The 23,405-nt window shown below is 40.7% G+C and overlaps 2 protein-coding genes across 2 annotated transcripts; one reads left to right on the top strand and one right to left on the bottom strand.

Annotated features, from left to right (window-relative positions):
* Positions 1 to 2,923: 2,923 nt before the first annotated feature.
* On the bottom strand, positions 2,924 to 23,165 carry LOC143718310 (tripartite motif-containing protein 16-like). Its single transcript, XM_077209365.1, has 6 exons — positions 22,243 to 23,165; positions 20,844 to 20,939; positions 20,527 to 20,760; positions 7,099 to 7,258; positions 6,901 to 6,948; positions 2,924 to 6,462 (listed from the first exon to the last, which is right to left on the bottom strand). Exons 1-6 carry the CDS (start codon positions 22,813 to 22,815, stop codon positions 5,912 to 5,914), a joined length of 1,662 nt encoding a protein of 553 aa, XP_077065480.1. The 5' UTR covers positions 22,816 to 23,165; the 3' UTR covers positions 2,924 to 5,911.
* Positions 14,878 to 19,213, top strand: LOC143718305 (E3 SUMO-protein ligase ZBED1-like). Its single transcript, XM_077209362.1, has 3 exons — positions 14,878 to 16,090; positions 17,775 to 17,984; positions 18,183 to 19,213. The coding sequence occupies exons 1-3, from the start codon at positions 14,997 to 14,999 to the stop codon at positions 18,634 to 18,636; spliced, it is 1,758 nt and encodes a 585-aa protein (XP_077065477.1). The 5' UTR covers positions 14,878 to 14,996; the 3' UTR covers positions 18,637 to 19,213.
* Positions 23,166 to 23,405: the final 240 nt, after the last annotated feature.

The following is a 23,405-nucleotide window of genomic DNA, read 5'->3' on the forward strand; positions in this document are numbered from 1 at the left end:
GTGTAAAAGTTAAGATTGTCAGAGAGGATTGAAAAAGAGACAATTATATGCAGTATTTTCCTTGGATTTGGTGAGTACACATTTTGAAATGTGTAAACTTTCATAAATGTAATTGTGAACTGATGTGTTAAATTGAGAGAGCGTGAAAACGTCAGTATGAAATGCCAATAAAATCGGATGTTTAACTAGCAAAAGGTGATGTAATGGTTAAAATATGCGTATATGAGTTCATATTTCATTGTTATATTGAACGAGTGATTTTATGTTTGTTAAGTTGCATAATGTTATCTAAGTTGTCGAATTACGATGGAAATGTAGCTGTTATGTTGAACAGGGTAACAAGTGCTACTATTTACTGTTGTTAAACTAAAAGACGTGAATTCAATGTGTGCTGTGAACTAAATGCTGTCTGTTGCACATGCAGGTCAGGTCTTTGTCCTAAGCTGGAACTTCGTTCATTTCAGCATTATGATCTAAGATGGCGAGCCTTCCCAACGTTGATCGATGCAAGATTTGAATTTAAACCAACACCTGTGAAATTGGGTAGGAAAGTTCTGATTGCCTGCTAGTTTTTTTTGTAAACAGGACTGAGCTTTGGAAAGACTGCTCAGAGTATTTTGTTTTCCTGCGCAAACAGTTATCCTTTGGAACTGTAGAATCATTTTCCCACAATTCTAAGGAACTTTGGATTCTCTGAACTAAATCAGTGAATCGAATCTTTTAAAACAAATTCTTCTAAACGAATTTGAACTGAACTTTTTGAACTGAACCTTTTGAACTGAACCGTTCAAACGAGTCTTTTGAACTGATTTATTTAACTGTTTTTCTTCTGAACTGTTGTTTTTCCATTTTGTTCTTTTTTATATATATTTTTGAACGTGATTTAATGAACTTTCCAATTTTACAATTGTGAACATTTGTGAATGTTTATGGGGTTGTATTTGATATTAAAGGTGTAGTATTCTAGGAATCTTTATATCCCAGAGGGTGCATTGAACGAACAACAGTCATGTGAAATTGAATTCAATCTCCATAACTGTGGTTTTATATTGAACAAAAAAATGGACAATTTGTTGATTTATTTTATTTTTTTATTTTGAATATCAACAATTACTCCAATAGTTTGTTTAAAAATAAAGATTTACTTTATTATTTTACCAGTGTTGTCCTTATTACACCTCCATAGTGGAACCTACTGGCCTATGGTTAATATTAGTAAATATAGCTGCAAGCAGCCATTACCGGGGCCAAGCGCAAGAAGCGGCAATAGATGCCATCATGGGTGGGAGTGGCAGACCAACTGCAGCAAGGAGCAATTAAAGATATTTTAAGAGAACTTTGGGTAAATGGCAGAAAAATCAAATATACAGTAACTTTTTAGATGATTTAATGGTTTATCACTTTCGACAAATAGGTGGCGCAGTTACGAAATCGATGTGATGTGGTCAGAGTGAGGTGACAGTTACACATACAAAGTTTGGTGTCAAAATGTAAAGGCATTGGAGAGATAAAGACTTAATAGTCATTTTGGCAGCACGCCTCAACTTTCCTGCTACGGTATACGAAAACGGTTTTGTCTATCGTCACAAAATCCATAACATTCAGTCGACATGGTCTGGAGATGATATGATTCAATTTTCGTAAAAATCGGACGAATGGTCTTGGAGAAGTTCGAAAAAGAAGGACTTAAAAGTGAATAACAATGTTAACGAGCTAATGTTAATGTTTACTTTTAGTTAACGAGCTATGGTTTCAAACTTCTGACGGTGGTTTCGTCTCGATCAGACTAACGGTTTCGAAGATATCGGCAAATGTTTTTTAAGCTGTAAATCACAACGCTACACAAACCGTGAGACGAAACCTAGCATGTTTGGTATCTGTGGACTCGGCAAGGATTCAGGAACCTAACGAGATGACTCCCGTGAAAATAAGTCAACCACACCCAGAGTTATAAGCATTTGAAAAATACATTTTACCACTAGGTGGCGCTGTTTCGAAACTTCTCAGGCTCCTTCAGGGCATCGTACTGATGACCCATACCGAGTTTCATAACAATTCGTTCATGCGTTCAGAAAATACAGCATTTTAGCTCATAATTCAAAATGGCCGACAGACAAAATGGCCGATATGGGAAAATTGGATATCAGTCGACGTGGCATGACGCCCTGAATCTAAGAAGACCAATTTTATTATTTTTGGACAAACTGTTCAGAAGTTCTAAGCAAAAATAGCCATTTTTCATATCTCCGGACCAGTAGGTGGCGCTGCGCCGAAAAGCAGCATGTAGTCTCAGGTCCTGCTTGTGATGACTTGTACCAAGTTTGGTTTGAATCCGATAAAGCGTTGCAGAGATACAGCCTTATGTCTCTTTTCGCAAGCGCTACGTAAAATTTGTTCGTAGGTTTCTCAAAAACGGTTTAGCGAATCAACTTGAATTTTATAACTTTTTGTCGTCATGGTCTGTAGATGATCTGATTCAATTTTTGTACAAATCGGACAAACCGTCTAGGACGAGTTTGAAAAAGTAGCTTTTTTAGGAAAATTCAAGATGGCGGCCATATTGTTATGACGGAAAATGACGTCATAGGGTGCAATCGAATCGGCATGAGCTCAGGAACAAGGGGAAAAATTTTGATGATAGGCCTTACGGTTCAAAACCTATTAGCATAATAAAAGTGAAACTTTGGACAGGTGGTGGCGCTAGAGGGAATGAATTAGAAACACCAAAATTGGTGTATTTGATGTTGGGACTGTCCTCTATCAGAATGTCAAACCAAAACAACTTTTCCGCAATTGGTTCTATGGGCTGCCATAGACTCCCAGAGCGGAATAATAATAATAAGAACCGGAACAGATACAATAGGTGCCTCCGCACCTTCGGTGCTTGGCCCCTAACAAGTGCAATATTATTTGACACGTGTGCTACATACCATACCAACTTTATTTGTTAAGCACTTTACAACAACCAAAGTTGACCAAAGTGCTGTACAGAAAAATAAACATAAACATATGTACAATTAATAACTATACAATAAAAACATACAAAGTAACAAATAAAATCAAGTAAATGAAGTCGACATCTTACTAGGTGTCAAAAGCCAAAGAGAAAAGATGGGTTTTAAGAAGGGTTTTAAAAATAGATAAAGAAGAAGTCTGTTTAACATGCAAAGGCGGATCATTCCATAGTTTAGGGACAGACACAGCAAAGGCACGGTCCCCTCTGAGCTTACGCTTAGTTTTAGGCACAGTCAGGAGCAGCTGATCATCTGACCTGAGAGAGCGGACGGGTTTATAAGAGTTTAGAAGCTCAGAGAGGTATGGCGGGGCAAGACCATTTAAGGATTTAAAAGCAAATAACAGAATTTTAAAATGGATCCTAAATTGAATAGGCAGCCAGTGTAATGAAGCTAAAATAGGGGAAATGTGCTCATGTTTACGTGTGCCCGTTAAAAGACGTGCTGCTGCATTTTGTATCATCTGGAGACGGGTGATTCAGTGTATTACACTAACCCCCACATTCAGTGCATTACAGTAGTCCAGCCGTGTAGTTACAAAGGCGTGGATTGCAGTTTCAAAATGTTGTCTTGACAGAATTGGCTTAATTTAGCCAATATAGACACGACCACAACGCATCCCTGAAGTGTCAGCAGAGCTTGTGTCAACTAGACTCTCCCCTGTGAAGGCTTCATCGACACGACAGCCATCGGCACTGATCCTCAACAAACTCGACTCCATACGCACATGACTCCGATCTTCAACTAGATGAACTGCATAAAATAATGTTCCGATCAAATCTGACTTCTGACCTTTAATGCTGCCTGAATCATAATCATACACTGTTCATTCATTGGCCAGAGAAGAACTGAGCGACTGAGTCTGGTTTCTCAGAAGTTTTTTTTTTTTCTCCATTCTGTCACCTGATGGAGTTTTGGTTCTTTGCCACTGTCGCCTTTTGCCTTTGTCGCCATTGACTTTTGTCTTGCTTAGTTGGGGACATTCAATTTTGTATTTAACAAAATTACAACATTACATTATTTTCCTGTTATCTATGTAAAACTGCTTTGAAACAATCTGTATTGTAAAAAGCGCTATATAAATAAAGGTGACTTGACTTACTCATGAAGGTCAAGTCAAAATTTATTTTCAAAATCAAAAAGCCAGAGAGAACAAATAATATTTAAGAGTCGATTTTAAACTGGCTAGTGTAGTAGCAGACCTCACATTTAACCCTTGTGTATCAATAAAAAAATGTTACACATAGCTACATAGAGGACAAAAATGTCCACGTCAAAAAACTGTCATAAAAATTTGAATCTTGGGAGCACAGACTTAAGTTTGGTATCATTTTAAAGAAGACCCTTGGCAGATTATTGAAAAAATTAATAAGTAAATCCACAAAAAAGTTATATAGGTTTAAGTGTATGAAAATTATTTATGAAAAATATTTTATCTAAAATATATATTTTATGAAACAAGTTGTACTCTAAAAAAGGCTAGAAAATCAAAGCCATAATTCTAAAGCTGTGTTCCAAATTTGAGGATGATATCTAAAAAAATGAGCTTTCGGTAAGATTTTGTTTGGGCGCAGTAACAGATTTTCACCATTGGGGGCCAGCAAAACTCCACTGGTCACACAGTGATTGGATTTGTTATTTGCAGTTGAGAGTTTTTCTCTCTCAATATTACAAACACACACACACTTTTTTTTTATTACACATACAAACCACACTCAGACATCCATACCTCCATAGCAACACACCCACACAATTATCGTTGTACAATTTATCCAATTGGCTCTATTATATGCCGAAGCAGAAAACAGGAATTAAGCAAGTATTTGCTTTATAGGCCAAACCTGGAAAAATGGCACCATCTGGTAAAAAATAGTAAAAATTTTAATTTTGAAGCCTTGCCAACAGAATGAAAGCCTCTTAACAAAGATCGGGGGCCATTTTTGTCCAAAAGACGCTGAGAGGGAGTATTTTGTGATTATTTATGATTAAATATAAAATTACAAATACATACATGACAAATGATTATAAATGATTAAACTTGAATTAAATCAAATAAAATAAATCACAACACAAATCTATGGTTTAATGAACACACACAGAGGTTGGAAATCATTATATCCTTCTTTTACACAGGAATTGATCAACAAACTGTGTGATTGATTCATTCTCTTGAATATGTCTTAATTCTCTCAAAATTAACATTCTGTTCCTGTATTTCTTCCATTTTTGCTTCTAACTTTAGCATCTTTGTCTTTTGAGATCATCTATGAATGTCTTAAATTCAGTTTTGAATTGAAAGTCTTGGATTTGCTCGTATCATCCAGACATGAGTCTCATTGTGTCTCATATTCCCTCTCTCTTCTCGGTTAGCATTGTTGCCTGTTAGAATTGTTGCCTGGGTTTTCTCTTTATTTCAGTGACAGAAGTTCAGCTGTAGTATTAATGTAATGAAGAGAAAGTAAGAGAATCTATAACATCTGACTGTTAATGTCACGATTACCTGTATGTCCTTGTCTTCATGGACTTATTTTGAATTCCTTTTGTCTTGTTGTGTCTGGTTTTCAGTTCCTGTGGTTTAGTTCCTGCTTCCCATGTTTCCATTTCCATAGCAACAACTTGTTTGTAACCATGACAACTTCTTATAATCACCTGTCCTTCATTTAGTCCCTTGTTATCTTGTGTATTTAAACCCTCAGTCGTTTTATGTTCATTGTCTTGAATTAACGTTTCCTGCTGGTGTTTATCCCTGGCGTTTATTAAATATAAATGTTCATCGTCTTTCTGCATCAAGCCACTTATCTCGGATTATCTAGTCAAGTCAGCATGTGACAGTCACTGATTTATCATGCAGCTCAATGTATTATGGGTAGACTATCTCTAGAATTTGGTCTGATCAATCAACACAGTTTCACTGATGATCTAGGGTAAACCCTAAACCCAGGATAGAGCGGCTGAGTGAATGTGGTCTGGACTGTGTGGATGAGACTCATTGTGTCTCTGTTGACGCAGTAGAAGGACAGAGTTCCTGCACTGTGATCCACAAACACTCCTATTTTACTGTGATCCACATACACTCCTATTCTACTGCTGATGGGCTCTACAGGGAGTTCAGTCTCTATGTCATTGTGCCAGAATGAGTAACTGGAGGAAGAGCAGGACAAACTCCAGGACTGATCATTATATCCAAACCGACACTTATTATATCGTCCCTTCCTGCTGATGCTCTTGTATGACACTGATATTAACACACGCCCACTCCACTCGATCTCCCAGTAACAGCGTCCACACACACTCTCTCTACACAACACCTGAGGATACACATTAAATCTGTCGGGATGATCAGGATACGACTGGACTGTGTTTGTGTTAGTAATCACTCTCTTAGTAATCACAGACAGATGAAGGTGATTATGTGCTGTGTTCAGATCCAGATTGAGCTGATGGGAATCTGATGGAGATAAAACATCAGAATCAGGAATTATGAATCTGATCTTTTAATGTACACTGTAAAAATAATTGTTGGTGATTGTTAAACAGTTAAAATGAGTTAAAACCACACAATTACTGAACATTTTGTCTTTATCTAATATTATTGTGTAAAATCCACTTAAATATGTAAAACTGAAATTTACTTAATCAATTTGAACTATCTGAATAATTAGTGTTGAATTAACTTAAACTGGGCAGTGGATTTTTAGTTCCCAGCATGCTTTGCATAGGTCTTGATCAGGAGAGTAAATGTTGAAATTAAGTGCTATTTTATGTGTTTTTGAGGGAAATGCCTGTTATGTTTAATGTTCAGTTATGTTTGACATAGTTTCACCTTCTACAGGAAGAACATGGACACACTCAGTGAGTTTTTCTGCTCGTTTTCTTAGTGACTTACATTGTAGGAAGTCGTTCCTGGTTCTGGGAACAATGTTGGTGAGAGTGACTGTGGAAATCAACAGACATGAAGAGTGTGATTATCATGTCAAGAGAAAATGATCCCTGCATCCGTTCCTAAGACATTTCTAAAATGATCTTCTACATGATATGAGATGATGGATGATCATTTCTGAGAGCAGAATCTCCAGGACTTTACCTCTGTCAGAGATCTTCTTGAGCTCTTCTTTGCAGTAATCCTCCAGTTTGTCTTTCAGCTGAAGGATAGATTCTCTTATGCCATCAAAAGAGGAGAGAGAATTGAAGGGATTGTCATTTACGTCTGTAGATTCAGGAGGAGCTGAGAGAGACTGGAAACTCTACAAAAAACAGAAATCAAAGCTCATCACCTCCACACTTCATCAATAACCTGCACTACTGTCAGATTTGTGTGGCTCTTGTTGATCCAGCCCTTCTCATATTCACTGTATGACATTAGAGCTACAAATTCTAGTGTTTGCCATTTACAATATACTGTATGTGAACTTTCTAGGAAATCATTCAGATGATAAAGCATCTACCAATAACATAAATGTAACAGATCAAGCGCATCAGTGGTGTCACATTGAGGGCTGTTTCTAGACACAGGTCAAAAAATTAACACGTGAACATAATGACACTGCATTTTAGCAGAAAATCAACATGTGCTAAGAACATTTAAGCATAAGATACATATTAGCATAAGAAAGATATCATTTTTAAACGTTATTAGAAAGACTGCAATCATGAATCCAAATATTTAGTGTATATTGAAATTATATATTAAAAAAATTAATGACAGCAACAGCAAAACACCATGTTGGGTTGCTTATAACCGCATTTAAAAAAAAATGGTTGTGTTATAACCACATTTTAAAAACAATTGTTGTGTTCTCTGCTTTACGGAGACATGGCTTGCTGCAATCACACCGGACCACGCAGTCCAGCCCGAGGGGTTCTTAATCTACCGCGTAGATCGAACAAGCTCATTTGGGAAAAAAAGAGGAGGAGGAGTATGCTTTCTCGTAAACAAAACATGTTGTACGAATGTGGAAGTTATGTCACAGAAATACACGCCTGACATTGAATGCCTTCTGATAAAATGCCGAACAAACTATCTGCTGAGGGAGTTCTCTTCTGTGATTATGGCTGCAGTTTATATTCCACCTCAAGGGAACACAAAGCCCTTTAAGTGAACTGTACCATGTTATCTCTGACTATGAGAACAGGCAACCCGACGGTCTGTTTATCATCACCGGGATTTTAATAAAGGCAGTCAAGTCACCTTCATTTATAAAGTGCTTTTAAGAGTATGGATTGTTTCAAAGCAGCTTTACAGTTTTAGTAAAAAGTACCATAACAGGTTGTTTAGGCTGCATTAGGATAAAGTTATTGTCAAGTTAAAGTTAGTTTTGATTGATTCACTACCGTTGCAAAGATCATTAGTTATTAACTTAGTGGCCGCTAACACGACACCGTTCTAACAGAAAAACTCTAAGTCTGTGTCTTCGGACAAGATGGCCGCCGCCACTCCTGTGTCTTTAGACAAGATGGCAGCCTCTACGCCTGTGTTTTCGGACAAGATGGCAGCCTCTAACGCCTGTGTCTTTGGACAAGATGGCAGCCTCTATGTCTGTGTTTTCGGACAAGATGGCAGTCTCTACGCCTGTGTTTTCGGACAAGATGGCAGCCTCTATGCCGGTGTCTTTGGACAAGATGGCCACCTCTGCCCCCGAAGCGTCAGATCTGCCCTGGCTCCCTGAAACGTCGCATCCGCCCTGGCCCCCTAATGCGTCGGCGCCTGCTCTGCCCTGGCATCCCATCCTGCTGCAGTCTTCAGGCCCTCTTCCTCTCCATGGACCATTATGAGTCACCTTGACAATAAAAACTGCTACTTGAGGCTGAATTACAGCTCTGTGTTCAATACAGTCATTGCAACCAAGCTGATCTACAAGCTGCTAGATCTGGGACTAAGTGCCACATTGTGCAATTGGATCTTGGATTTTCTCACAAACAGACCCCAGCGTGTGGCAGTAAAACTTCTTCCGCCCTGAACCTCAACACTGGCACTTCACAGGGAAGCGTTTTGAGCCTGGTACTGTATTACTTGTGCACAAATTATTGTGTGGCCGTTCTCAGCTCCAATACCATTATTAAGTTCGCTGATGAAACCACCATTGTGGGTCTGATCACAATCGATAATGAGGCAGCATATAGAGAGGAGGTGAGGTTCTTGGGGCAATAGCGTCAGAACAACAACCTGTCTCTTAATGTCAGTAAAACTGAGGAGATGGTGATCGACTTCAGGAATCAGAATAAGGTACATGAACCCATTTATATCGGAATGGGAAATCTAGAGAGAGTCAACATCTTTAGATTTTTAGGGGTCATTCTCACTTCTAAACTCACATGGACTGAGCACACATCATCCATTATAAAAAAGTCTCAGCAACGCCTTTATTTCCTTAGGTGTCTAATGTCAATCCCATGTACAGGACTCTTATTATTCAACTATGCCAAGTTAAATACAGTTTTCCAGTCTGTGGCACCTTTAATGCTTCAGCATACCAAGACATTTTGGACAATTTCATGCTCTCAACTTTGTGGGAACAGGTTGGGGATGGCCCCTTCCTCTTCCAACATGACTGTGCACCAGTGTACAAAGCAAGGTCCATAGAGACATGGATGAGCGAGTTTGTTGTGGAGGAACTTGACTGGTCTGCACAGAGTCCGGTTCTCAACCCGATAGCACACCTTTAGGATGAATTAGAGCGGAGACTGTGAGCCAGGCCTTCTCGTCCAACATCAGTGCCTGACCTCACAAATGGGCTTCTAGAAGAATGGTCAAAATTCCCATAAATGCACTCCTAAACCTTGTGAAAAGCCTTCACAGAAGGGTTGAAACTATTATAGCTGCAAAGGGTGGGCCAAACTCCAAATTAAACCCTACGGATTAACCCTCTGGGGTCTGAAAACGCGCCTGCGCGTTTTGTTCGATTTTTTTCACATAGCAGCAAAATAGGCCTAAAATACTCCATCATTTTTGGTCATACAGACTTAAGAAATATGAAAAAATTAACTGTTAAATGTCTTTTTTATGTGTCCAATAACAATCGAAATAAAACATTGTGCTTTTGTAAAATAAACAGGGTGTGCTTTCTGGCTCTCCGTCACAGTGAGCTTTTTTTTTTGAGCACGTCTCTATACTTAAACAAAACTCAGCGACTACTACTCACCCAGGCATGAGCAATTTATCTTTATAATCGTCTAAGTTTGTACTTTTAAATGATCTAATTCATAACAAAAACAAATATTCTCTGTTTATGTAATCTATATGAAAAGAGAGAGATGTCAGTTGCTCTCATTTAATCTCAATATCTTTTAATTTGACACGCCCACGGATGATGGGTTGACAAACCCAATCAGGGTTTCATCCCCAGAGCAATGGCCAAACTGAGAGAGCCAACCAGGATTTGGAGAGAACGTTGCGATGTATGGTTTCCAAGAATCCTTCCTCATGGAGTCAACAACTTTCAATGGTGGAGTACGCCCACAATTCATTACCAGTATCATCCACGGGCCTATCTCCGTTTGAGTGTAGCATAGGGTACCAGCCACCAATTTTTCCTAGTCTGGAACCCAAAGTCGCGGTTCCCTCCGCTCACGCCTTTGTCCAGAGGTGTCACCGCACTTGGACTAGAGCCCGGGAGACTCTACTCCAAGTGGGAGCGCGCACCAAGGCCAAGGCCGACCGCCACCGGCGGAGGCCTCCCGTATACGTCGTCGGTTCCAAAGTGTGGCTTTCTACCAAGAACATTCCTCTCCGTTCCGTTTCGAATAAGCTTGATCCCAAATTCATTGGCCCGTTTACTGTCACCAAGATTATTAGTCCGGTGGCAGTCCGCCTCAATCTTCCTCCAGTGTACAGGAGAATTCATCCCGTTTTTCATGTATCCAAAATTAAGCCAGTTTTTCGTTCTCGTATTAATCCGCCTGTCCCGGTTCCCCCACCGCCGCGACTCGTAGACGGGGAGACCACATATTCGGTTTATCGTATTCTGGACTCAAGGAGGAGGGGACGCGGGTTCCAGTACTTGGTGGACTGGGAAGGTTACGGTCCGGAGGAGAGAAGTTGGGTGCCTGCTAGAGACATTCTGGATCACTCCCTTACTGATGATTACAATCGACAGGTAAGGGAGTCTGGGGACGCCAGGAGGCGTTCCTAGGAGAGGGGGTACTGTCACGATTCATGAGTTCGCTGTTTTCTTCATGTCTTGTGTTATTGTTGTTTTGTGAGTATGAGCGCGTGTGAGTGGGCGTGACCGCTCGTTCATCTGATCACCGGCTGATCTCATTATCAGCGCCAGCTGCTGCCAGTTCACCTCTCTATAAAGACTCATCACAATCTCCTCTCTTTGTCAGATCGTTGGTTTGGTGTCCTCCGTGTCGTGCTTCGTGTCCTTGTTGCAGTCTGTTCCAGTTTGAGTTCCTGTTCGGTGTCTTCGTGTCCTGTCTCGTCTGGATTTTCCCTGCACTGGATTCACCTTCACCCGCACTGGATTCACCTTCACCCACTCTGGATTCACCATCATCTACACGCTGACCACCGAGTCCCTGCGCCACCATCTGCTGAGATTCTTGAGATTGTCTTTGTGTCTTCTGACTAAAATAAAAGAGTTAACTTGCACTTGCTTCCGCCTGATCTTGTGACAAATACAGTATGAGAATTAACTACACAATTACTAGAAATGATCACCTTGGATATTATACAATTTGCAAGCAAAAATACAAGTGGAAAAATATTATTTTTTTTCCAGATGTTTCCAACTGTAAACCAATTTTGTAGTATATATATTTGTCCTTGTATTCTTTCTTGTGGCTCAGTGACACACCTCTGTGTGAAAGGCTCATTATGCAGGCTCATTAAGCAGGTCTTTTGTCTTCTCAGGTGTAAATCAGACCATTATTCATGAGTCACGTCCTTTTGCATATTGCCTTTCCAAGCAAAAAGTGTTTTACAAAATTTAAATCAATGTATCGTTTTATGTGAATGATTTGGCAGGATGATTTTCAGATCATTTTGAAGCAAAAATTCTAGGCCAGAACATCCAGTAGTCAAAAGTCTTGTGGACACATATTTAGTATGTTTTTTGTGGCCTTATTTCAGAAGCTTTTAGTTTTTTCAATAACCATGCATAAACAATATTCTCTCAAAAATACAAACATGTACATACATGTTGCTCACATATTATGGTAGCCCTGTTTGTGCTAAATAGAGTGTAATGACAACTTTGCCAATCATATATTTATAAGCAACTGAAAAAAGCACAAATGTCAGAGCATGTCAGAACACCTCCATGTCCCAGAAAACACCTCAGACCCCAGAGGTTTAAAAAGCTCTGAGATGGGATGGATAAAAAGTTTTCTTGTAGGCATATATTATTTTGTTCTTACATATTCTTTTATCATTTACTGATAAAAAACAAACCTAATGTGAGTGCTGTCTATAGGCTACATCACACGCAATATAATAATTTAATATAATACTTTCTTAATTCCACCCTTATTTTGTCATTTTTTATTAAAAATAAATATTATAGGCCTATCTATTTCTGATAATTCCAGGTTGCTATGGTGAGGCAGGTTGTTTACTCATTTAAGTCATGGCCATGAGACAAAGATGTCGTTCCCTCAACATTGGATCTCAAGGCCACAACTTTATACTTTACACATTCCCACAAGTTAATGATGTGGCTACAACAAAACTAAATTACCCGAACATGTCCCCACCTGGTCACCGTAATATACTGATCATTTACAGGCTTGGTCCAGCCTGATCTTGCGTTCATTATCTACAATATTGAGATAATAATACTAAAACAATTTCAACATAAATATTTAAATGATTTGTAAGCAATTAATATATCAACTAATAACATCTTTATAACTGTAAAGAAGGAGACCTAATCTGGTGGCAGCTCGGCGGTGGCTCTGACAGGTCCAGGTTGATGCTTTTGCAACAGGATTAGGAGCGGTCCTGGCCCAGGGGTTTGCGGGGAGGAAAAGCCAGTGGTGTTCCTCAGTCGTAAGCTGCTGCCTAGAGAGGCCAGATACTCTACAATTGAAAAGGAGTGTCTTGCCATTAAATGGTCCCTTGATAGCCTCCGGTATTACCTGCTTGGGAGAGAGTTTGACCTGGAGACGGACCATCGGGCCCTAAGCTGGATCAATGCTATGAAGGACAACAATGCCAGAGTTACTCGATGGTACTTAGCTCTCCAACCCTACCGCTACAATCTCCGTCACATCCCTGGGAGGAAGAATGTGATTGCTGACTATTTATGCGGGCTATTTATGGGCGCACTGTCGTGTCTCCGCAATAATGGCGCCACCCGGAACGGAGGATACTATGTATCATGTGATGTGGGAAATGTTTTTGAGTCTGTAGTTAATTTATGTCTTAAAAGAATATTACGTGATGTTGGTATGTATTTTATGGGTATATTTATGTTTGGCGTTGAGTATTGGTGTGAGTTCATGTAGTACTTGAGCACCGTAAAATTTCATATTCCCCCTGTTTTTTGTAAATGGTTGGCTTCATTGGGGGAGGAGCCAACAGTATAAAAGAGTGGCTAAATATTCATTCAGGGTCTCTCGGTAGGCTGATGCGTGAGTGTGCAGTTGTGGTGCCACAAGCAAATCAATTCAATATTTTTCTCTCTGAAACCGTGTATTGTGGAATACGTGTTTACATTTTTTGTTTATTTTATTTAGTTCATATATTTTTGCCGGTGGAAGAGTTGATTATTTTTGTACAGTTTGGAACTCGCTTGTAAATAAGGTTCACCTCTATATATAAATAAACCATCATTTTGCACCATAGTGCATTTGCGAGTTGGGCCATCATTTTTATTTTTTCCATCTTGAACATACCACGTCCAGGACATACCACGTGGGCCATCAAAACCCACTTTCCTACAATAACATTAATCATCTACTAATGATCTGTTTGATTGTTTCATGATTTACTATTTTTTAAGATAATTTAAAACATATTTATCTTTTATTACTAATTTATAGACGTATATTCATGTTTTGAAAATGATTAGTTCATCATTAACTAATAACTTGTAATGACTTATAATTGAACATTATTATAAAGTGTTACCCATTATCTAAATCAAATGCATCAGTCATCATCTTAGGTTTATTGCGTAAATTGAAATTATAGAATTATAGAAAAGACAGAGGCTGATCCGGTGGGAGCAAGGAGGAACCGGAGTAAGCCAGCAGAAAGGGAGGAGCCAAGGAGTTGGACGGAACTTGTGAGGACAACAGGACTTTGGATGACCTCCATGGTTGGAACGCAAGAGCTTGGAGGCTGGACCAGCGGACACAAAGGAGCCAGGAGGCTGGGTGGGACCAGCAGAGGAAGGAGGGCCAGAGAATTATACAAGGGTGGGAGCATGGGTAGGAGTCAATTCCAGAATATGTAGGTCAATGAGTGCTAGCTCCGGGACCACCGTATTAGGGATTCTCCTCCTCTTTCACCCACTGTGAAGGGGGAACCACAGGCAGGTGTCTGCTCTGTCTGCACTTTGAGCGCAGCGTGATATAAGGCGCACAGGGAGTCATCTGGGTAGTGTACCATGCGATCTAGATTGAGATACTCATGGGTGTGATCCTCAGGGGAACGGTCAAACAATTATGAAACTGCACATCTATCAGGTTTGAAAATCACCTGAAGAAACTTTGGTGAACATTACTCAAAATTGGCACCATGATGTAAGAAATAGTGGGCGACCGATATGGGTTTTTTGATGGCCGATGCCGATATCTTAGAGAGCAGGGTGGCCGATGGCCGATATAAAGCCGATATTAATATATATTAGTGCTGTCAGTTAAACGCGTTATTAACGGCGTTTTTTTTTTTTGGGGCATAGCAAACTTTGTAGTTTTTTCACATGCTGTTACAACAACTAGTAACGTTAGGAAAACTACAACACCACCGGATCTACCTAGACCGGAAATAAAACAACAGGCACCGCACACACTTGTTTGGGCTTACGTTTTGAGTGGATGGTGAGCGCGAGACGCGAAATGGATGCCAATACACTTCTAAATGGAAAGTTTACATATAAAAAGTTGCCAAATGGTTCAATTGACAAGACGAAAGTGATATGTGTGTATTGTCGGTGTGAACTGAGCTATCATCGCAGCACATCCAGTCTAAAATACCACCTGATGGCCAAGCACACAGCTGCTGATGCGAATTCTCCGCCCCCTCGTCAAAGCCAGGCGACAATGGATGACTTCACGCAGAAGCACATGGATACCACAACTAGGAACAAACTTACTGCAGCCATAGCTAAATGGGTGGCTACTGCATGTAGGCCTGTTAACGTTGTAGAGGACGGGGGTCTAGCTGATATCATTCGCATCGCATCCAACGACTGGACCTACGAATTGCCTTCGAGAGCCACCATTACAAGCCACTTACAGAAATTGCACGAAACCGAGAAGGCTAAGGTACAGCAGGCATTGGAGGAGACAAAAACAGTCGCGCTCACTGGTGATTACTGGACATCCCTCAGTAATCACAACTACCTCGGGGTCACATCCCACTACTTTGATCCACAGTGGAATCTTCAGTCGCATGCTTTGACTGTTATAAAGACAGAAGAGAGGCACTGCGCTGACGCTGTTGCAGAGCACTTTATGAAAGTAGCTAGAGAGTGGAACATCGAACACAAAGTTGTCTCACTGACCACGGATAGTGCACGCAACATGATTGCAGCAGCCAGGCAGCTCCCCTTTGAGCACATGCCGTGCATCGCACACTGTGTGCACCGAGCCGTCACAGTTTCTCTGACCAACAGCCCGTTTGACAGCGCATTGTCAAAATGCAGAAAAGTTGTGGGACATTTTAAGCACAGCCCTGCAAACCAAGCGGAGCTCGAGCAGCAACAAGTCGCACATCATCAGAAGAAAGAGTCACTCGCACAAGAAGTGTCAACCAGATGGAATAGTACACTGGAAATGATCAAGCGTGTTCAGCGGAATGCCGAACCACTGAGAGATGCGCTGGCCCTGCACACAACCAAAGTCGCCATGCTAACAGCTACTGAGCTGGAGAAACTGAAGAAGCTCGAGGCTGTAATGGAGCACTGCAGGTAATTGTGTATCCGTGTCGTGTGTATATCTGTGTGTTTGATAATAAATGTAGGTCTGTGTCAGAACAGTATCATTGAGTGTGCGTGTGAGTGAGAGAACAATGTGTGTGTGTGTGTGTGCGTGTGGTGAGTGAGAGAACAATGTGTGTGTGTGCGTGTGTTGAGTGAGAGAACTATGTGTGTGTGGTGAGTGAGAGAACTGTGTGTGTGTGTGGTGAGTGAGAGAACTGTGTGTGTGTGTGGTGAGTGAGAGAACTATGTGTGTGTGTGTGTGTGTGCGTGTGTTGAGTGAGAGAACTATGTGCGTGTGGTGAGTGAGAGAACTGTGTGTGTGTGTGGTGAGTGAGAGAACTATGTGCGTGTGTTGAGTGAGAGAACTGTGTGCGTGTGTTGAGTGAGAGAACTATGTGCGTGTGGTGAGTGAGAGAACTGTGTGTGTGTGTGGTGAGTGAGAGAACTGTGTGTGTTTGGTGAGTGAGAGAACTGTGTGTGTGTGTGGTGAGTGAGAGAACTGTGGTGTGTGTGTGGTGAGTGAGAGAACTATGTGCGTGTGTTGAGTGAGAGAACTATGTGCGTGTGGTGAGTGAGAGAACTGTGTGTGTGTGTGGTGAGTGAGAGAACTGTGTGTGTGTGGTGAGTGAGAGAACTGTGTGTGTGCGTGTGTTGAGTGAGAGAACTATGTGTGTGTGGTGAGTGAGAGAACTGTGTGTGTGTGTGGTGAGTGAGAGAACTGTGTGTGTGTGGTGAGTGAGAGAACTGTGTGCGTGTGTGTGTGCGTGTGTTGAGTGAGAGAACTATGTGCGTGTGTTGAGTGAGAGAACTATGTGCGTGTGGTGAGTGAGAGAACTGTGTGTGTGTGTGGTGAGTGAGAGAACTGTGTGTGTTTGGTGAGTGAGAGAACTGTGTGTGTGTGTGGTGAGTGAGAGAACTGTGGTGTGTGTGTGGTGAGTGAGAGAACTATGTGCGTGTGTTGAGTGAGAGAACTATGTGCGTGTGGTGAGTGAGAGAACTGTGTGTGTGTGTGGTGAGTGAGAGAACTGTGTGTGTGTGGTGAGTGAGAGAACTGTGTGTGTGCGTGTGTTGAGTGAGAGAACTATGTGTGTGTGGTGAGTGAGAGAACTGTGTGTGTGTGTGGTGAGTGAGAGAACTGTGTGTGTGTGGTGAGTGAGAGAACTGTGTGCGTGTGTGTGTGTGTGTGCGTGTGTTGAGTGAGAGAACTATGTGCGTGTGTTGAGTGAGAGAACTATGTGTGTGTGGTGAGTGAGAGAACTGTGTGTGTGTGGTGAGTGAGAGAAATGTGTGTGTGTGGTGAGTGAGAGAACTGTGTGTGTGTGGTGAGTGAGAGAACAATGTGTGTGTGCGTGTGTTGAGTGAGAGAACTATGTGCGTGTGTTGAGTGAGAGAACTATGTGTGTGTGGTGAGTGAGAGAACTGTGTGTGTGGTGAGTGAGAGAACTGTGTGTGTGTGGTGAGTGAGAGAACTGTGTGTGTGTGGTGAGTGAGAGAACTGTGTGTGTGTGGTGAGTGAGAGAACTGTGTGTGTGTGGTGAGTGAGAGAACAATGTGTGTGTGCGTGTGTTGAGTGAGAGAACTATGTGTGTGTGGTGAGTGAGAGAACTGTGTGTGAATTTTTACAGTAGGCCTAACTATTTCCCCACTTAAGTGCTTCTCTATATTATTGCAGGTATGTCTCTGAACTTCTGGGAGGAGAGAAGTTTGTGTCTTGCTCAGTAGTGCTGCCAGCATTGTGTCATCTGTCGCGAGTGATGGAAGTCACTGAGGACGACCCAGCTTACATGATCAAGTTCAAGGGAACATTTGCAGCAGACATGGAGGGTCGCAAGGAGAAGATCAACATCACATGGCTGAGAGTTGCGACAGCACTTGACCCAAGGTCAGATTGCCATGTTTCATTCTTACACTCATCTTCATTCTCAGTATTGTGTTTCTCTCAGTGTGTTTCTTTTGTTAGGTTGCTTGCTGCTTTACTTTGTATTTTTTAATTTAGCACTGTAGAGATAGGGGTATTGTCGCAATTTTGTTATACCTGCACCTGTACTTGTATTAAAGTTGCATTTCATATTATTTCAAGGTTTAAGGACCTCAAGTGTCTGAGCAAACCTGACAGGGCTGAGGTGTGGGGTACGATCCACGCCTTGCTCCAGGAGATAGAGAGGAAGAGGCCTGCACAGCCGGATAACCAAGTCACGCCTGAGCCTCCTACGAAGAAACCAACTCTCATGCTTGCACACGAGTCTTCGTCTGATGAAGAGGAGGACTGTGTTGAGCAATGTCTGGAGCGCTACAAGGCAGAGCCTCTTATTGGTATGGATGACTGTCCCCTGGAATGGTGGTCCATGCATGAAGGGGCACACAATGAAATGGCCTGCCTTGCACGCAAGTACTCAACACCGGCCACATCAGTACCTTCTGAAAGGTTGTTTTCACTGTCTGGGCATGTTGTACAAAAGAAGCGAGCTTCCCTGTTGTCTGAAAATGTCAACAGGCTTGTCTGTTTGAGTAACTGGCTCAAAGCAAAGAAGTAGTAGGCTTACCTTTTATTGGTAAGCAACCGTTACTGGTCATTCTTTCTGAAATGTGAGGCTGTGTTGATGATTGTTATGTTCAAAGCAAACTTGGGAAAAAAGAAAGTATTAAGCCATGGTTTAACATAAGTCCAAAGCATGTGCACTTTGTAATTTTATTTTATATTAATTTAATTTTAATTTTATTTATTTGTTTTGATCCCTTAGAAAGGGCTGTTGAAGGGTTTGTGTGACAGGTTTTTTTTCACCCTTTTTTTGATGGACAGTGTTACATTGTGTTAAAGATTTGTTCCAAGTGTGAAATTCAACACTACAGTATATGCCAATGTTGTTTTCAATAAAAAAAACATTTGCATAAAGCAAGCCAATCCACTTTTCTATGTTGATAAGAGCATTAAAATGAGGAAAAAAAGGGACAAAAAGAAATAAAGGGACATTTAGAATAGAAAAAAATGTGCGATTAATTGCGATTAATCGCGAGTTAACTATGACATTAATGCGATTAATCGCGATTAAATATTTTAATCGCTTGACAGCACTAATATATATATATATATATATACACACACTTTATATTTATATAAATCAATATTTAATAAAATAGATAAATTTAATGAATATTTAAAAATATTTAAAATAAACATGCTTAGGCCCTATACTTTAGATGGCAACTTCTTGAATCTGCAATCCTATTACAGTATTTTTCACACAGTAATTGTTTAAAAATATATGAATATGTGAATAAAAAGGAAGTAGACACTGTAACAGGGCACTCAGTAATCTGTTAATTTCATGCGCACTGATAATCATATTTTTTTTACTTTGACTTTTGACAAGTTAACGCTAATTTTACATACAGCACACAGTGAAAACGACATGAATATGACACAGTGGGCCACTGGATATAGCACAGCATATTTTAAAATTAAGGATTTAAAGTTTTTTGATCATGTCTCCTGTGAAGCTGATCTTCTGTTCACATTCACTCACTTCGCACGGACCGTCACTCGCAGGAACACGTTTATGCAGGCAATAAAAATGCACACTTCACAAGATATCACAGCTGGATTCGATTAAATCTGCAAGGTTTGTGAAATTAAATTATGTAGATGCGCATTGCTGAATGTTGACGGTAAATGAGAAAGTATTTTAGCCTGATTGTTTGCCTTTTCGGTTACAAATAATATTAAAGCAAACGCATTACTTTTTCGCATACCATTTACTTTCTTTGATTACCAGTTCTGTAGCCACCGGTTCTGTCTAATAAACTATTAGATATGACTGATAGAAAGACGGAGAATGTGAATGAGCGCTGTGTGATCAGATTCAGGCGCTGCCGTTCTCTTCTCAGGTGCTGCTGGTGTTCTCAGCGCCGCCTGTCAAAATAAAATTCTGCAGCGCCGTCAACATAAAAGTTCCGCTTCCAACACATCGGCCAATCAGAAAAACTTATCGGCCGATGCCAATATTTTAAAAAAGCCAAATATCGGCAGATATACCGGCCGTGGCGATATATCGGTCGACCACTAGTAAGAAATCAGAAGGGAACATTTGGTTTACAAAGGTTTTAAAAATATTGGTTTTAAAAATATGTTCTGGAAGTTTTTAACTGTTCTTTGCACTAGTGGAGTTTGGCAGCTAAATATACCTCCCAGAAGAAAGCTTAGAAAACATGTTCCTTAAGATATTTCCAGAGCTGAAATGCATTCGTAAGTGTTCTATTTTCAAAGCAATATTATCAGATGAGAATCTACCTTATTATTATATAACCCAACAAACAGAATTCCTGGAAAGATTGCAGTCAACAGCTAATTCTTTTCTCATGAAATGTTTCTCTGTGAGTCTCTTGCTCAAGTTCACTATGATCCTGTTCTTCTAGATCTCTGTTACCTGCAGGAAAAGGATGTAATCCTGTGTGTGTGAAAGCTGCTCCAGCTCAGCGTCTCTCCTCCTCAGATCATTGATCTCCTGCTCCAGTCGCTCCAGTCGTTCTTCAGCTCGACTCGCTACAGTCTTTTCCTGATCTCTGATCAGCTGTGTCGCCTCAGTGCAGATTCTCTCAATGGAGTGGATGAGCTCAGTGAAGATCCTCTCACTGTCCTCCACTGCTGTCTGTGCAGAGCGCTGTTAGACACACATCACAATCACACAGTGAGCTTCAGTGAGTCCTGACTGAGACGTCTCAAACTTCTCTTCTCCAGACTCACCTTATGAGACGCCACAGCCTCTCTCAGCTGCGGAAGATCTTCCTCTCTCTGCTGGATCCTCTGCTGGAACGACCTCTGCGTCTCCTTCAGCTGCTTCTACACAACAAATCAATAACAGAGATGTCAGTTTATTCTGTTGTCACATATCTGTCAGGGTTCTGTCACTTTGGTCTAGTTTATTCTTGGTTTTGTGCCAGAGCCCTGACACTCCTGTATTGTCTTGTCTTTGTGTGAGCATACGGTCTCTTGTCTATGTGGCTTGTTTCATGTTCGAAGCGTGGTGTTCGGATTCCGGCAATCATGTCTAGCTCGGTTCTGTGCCGGGATTCGGACATTCATCCTCCATGTGTTTGTATTCTGTTGTGAGTTCACAGCATGAGCATTTGCTTGTTCTCGTGCGCTCTGTCTTGTTGTGTGAGTATGCAGTTTCAAGTTCGCTCTAGCAATACGCTCTTCTGCCCACGTGTGGTGTTGTGTTCTGTGTAGCATTTGATTTGTGTTTCCATCGGCCGCGTGCTTTCATGTTAAGTTTTGTCTTGTGCTGAGCAGCATGCGCCTATTTTGTTATCTGATCATTGGTTCATTTGCCCTACCTGTTTTCCCTAATCACCTGACTTGTTTGCTCCCTAATTATTCTCCTTGTGTTTGCAGTCCCGTGCCAGATCGTTGTCAAATGTTCCACTTGTATCCTGCCCTGCCAGATCCTATTTTCCTAACCAAGTCATGGCTTGTCCAATTGCTAGTCTTTTTCCTCCCCCTTGTTGAATTTACATTAAGCATCAGGCCTCTTTCACACTGCAAGCATAAGTATCATAAAAGTGAAACTGACACAGATGTAAAGCTTCCCATTGACAGTGTTTCTGCTGCGTAACAGTATTTCTGTTAATAACTGCCATCAGTTATAAAATGTTGATCAGAAATCAGTCATTCTAATTTACATGAAGACAGGCATCCCATCTCCATCAAAAAATTATTTTGAAAACACAGAACAGAAGCCAAAGCCTGAAGTGAAGTGAAGCTATACACCACTGAGTTCATATGGGCTGACAGATTTACTGAAAAGGAAGTGTTTTTGTCTGTCGCTACATTTAACTTACAACAAGTTTCTTGACAGAGATATATTTCGTCAAACAATCTGTGAATATTTTCTATTATTTCATGTTGCTTCATCAAAGCCTGTTTTACAAAAGTTTGTGGTTGCAAATATGTTTACGGTACATTTTAAACATATTTTCTTTTAAGTTCAGTGCGGAGCACAAATACGCTCAGCAATGAAAGTCCACTTGCAGCTTCTGTTCACTTCTGCTGACGTCTGCAGTGTGAATGATGTTACCTGATCTTATGGGTGCCAATATAAATGTCGACATTATTTCATCAGTGTCTAATTTATAGTTCATACCTGTTTCTTTGTCCTCTGTGCTACAGCTGATACAGTGTCATGGTTTTTATGTTCATCCATCGTACACAGCAAACATATATACTTCTGGTCAGTGCGGCAGAAAACCTCAAGGAGTTTATCATGTGTTTGGCAGATCATCTCCTGCAGTCGTCCAGTGGCATCAGTCAGATTGTGTCTCTTTCTTTTAAAGAAACTCTCATGTTGTTCAAGGTGACTCTGACAGTAAGAGTTCAGACACCCCAGACAGGACTTGACGGCTTTGCGTTTTCTTCCATCACAGACATCACAGTCTACATCTCCAGCTCCAGCGAAACAGTCAGCAGGAAGTTTAGTCTTCTTCAGTTTCTCCACCACTTCAGCCAGCATGGTGTTTTTAGTTAAAGCAGGTCTTGGACTGAAGGTCCGTCTGCACTGAGGGCAGCTGTAGACTCTCATCTGATCCTCCTGATCCCAGCAGCATGTAATACAGCTCATACAGAAACTGTGTCCACAGGAAGTGGTCACTGGATCCTTCAGGAGATCCAGACAAACTGAACACAGGAACTCATCCTGAGAAATTCTTGCTTCTGCCATTTTACTGCTTGAATACAGAGACACAAACACACAACGGCTCAACTGCACTTCAGTTTCAGTTTCTCTGAACTGAAGAGTTTCCTGTTTCCTGGATCTGTGTTAGAGTGATGTCTGAAAAACATGTGTATGCAAATCTATAAAGTTCCTCACTCCTAGTGTAGTGGGTTTCCGTCTGCGTTGTGTTTTCTTCTTAATAAAACAGATCCCACACGATGATGCAGTTGTGATGTGATTTACTCCCGGCTTCTCTCAGTATCTGTATCAAAATATAACAGACCCCATCAGACAATTCTAACAAGGAGAATCTCTGGTCCGTGCCTCTCATCGCCATGACAACCCGCGAAAGAGAGAGGGCACCCGGAAATTACATCAGCTTTACCCTCACGCTTACACGACGTAACTTACATAATGGTGCTACCTTAACATAATATACAGATTAACACATTTATAAAAAGGGTAAAACAAAGACAATAACATGGAAATACAAATATAAATATTTATATATATATATATATATATATATATATATATATATATATATACGTCTGCCTGTCTGTACCTATTATGAGGTTAAATTGTTCTAAGTAAAC

Source organism: Siphateles boraxobius, unplaced genomic scaffold, assembly GCF_051911475.1.
Source record: "Siphateles boraxobius isolate OS27281-9 unplaced genomic scaffold, OSU_SipBor_1 61, whole genome shotgun sequence".
Taxonomy (NCBI): domain Eukaryota; kingdom Metazoa; phylum Chordata; class Actinopteri; order Cypriniformes; family Leuciscidae; genus Siphateles; species Siphateles boraxobius.

Excerpts from the sequence above, each read along its gene's own strand:
- LOC143718305 (XM_077209362.1), top strand. The coding sequence starts at position 14,997 with ATGGTGAGCGCGAGACGCGAAATGGATGCCAATACACTTCTAAATGGA. Across the intron at positions 16,091-17,774 it reads GCTGTAATGGAGCACTGCAG|GTATGTCTCTGAACTTCTGG; the intron begins GTAATTGTGTAT and ends ATATTATTGCAG. Across the intron at positions 17,985-18,182 it reads GCGACAGCACTTGACCCAAG|GTTTAAGGACCTCAAGTGTC; the intron begins GTCAGATTGCCA and ends TATTATTTCAAG.
- LOC143718310 (XM_077209365.1), bottom strand. The coding sequence starts at position 22,815 with ATGGCAGAAGCAAGAATTTCTCAGGATGAGTTCCTGTGTTCAGTTTGT. Across the intron at positions 20,761-20,843 it reads AGGCTGTGGCGTCTCATAAG|CGCTCTGCACAGACAGCAGT; the intron begins GTGAGTCTGGAG and ends TGTGTCTAACAG. Across the intron at positions 6,949-7,098 it reads CAAGAAGATCTCTGACAGAG|TCACTCTCACCAACATTGTT; the intron begins GTAAAGTCCTGG and ends TGATTTCCACAG.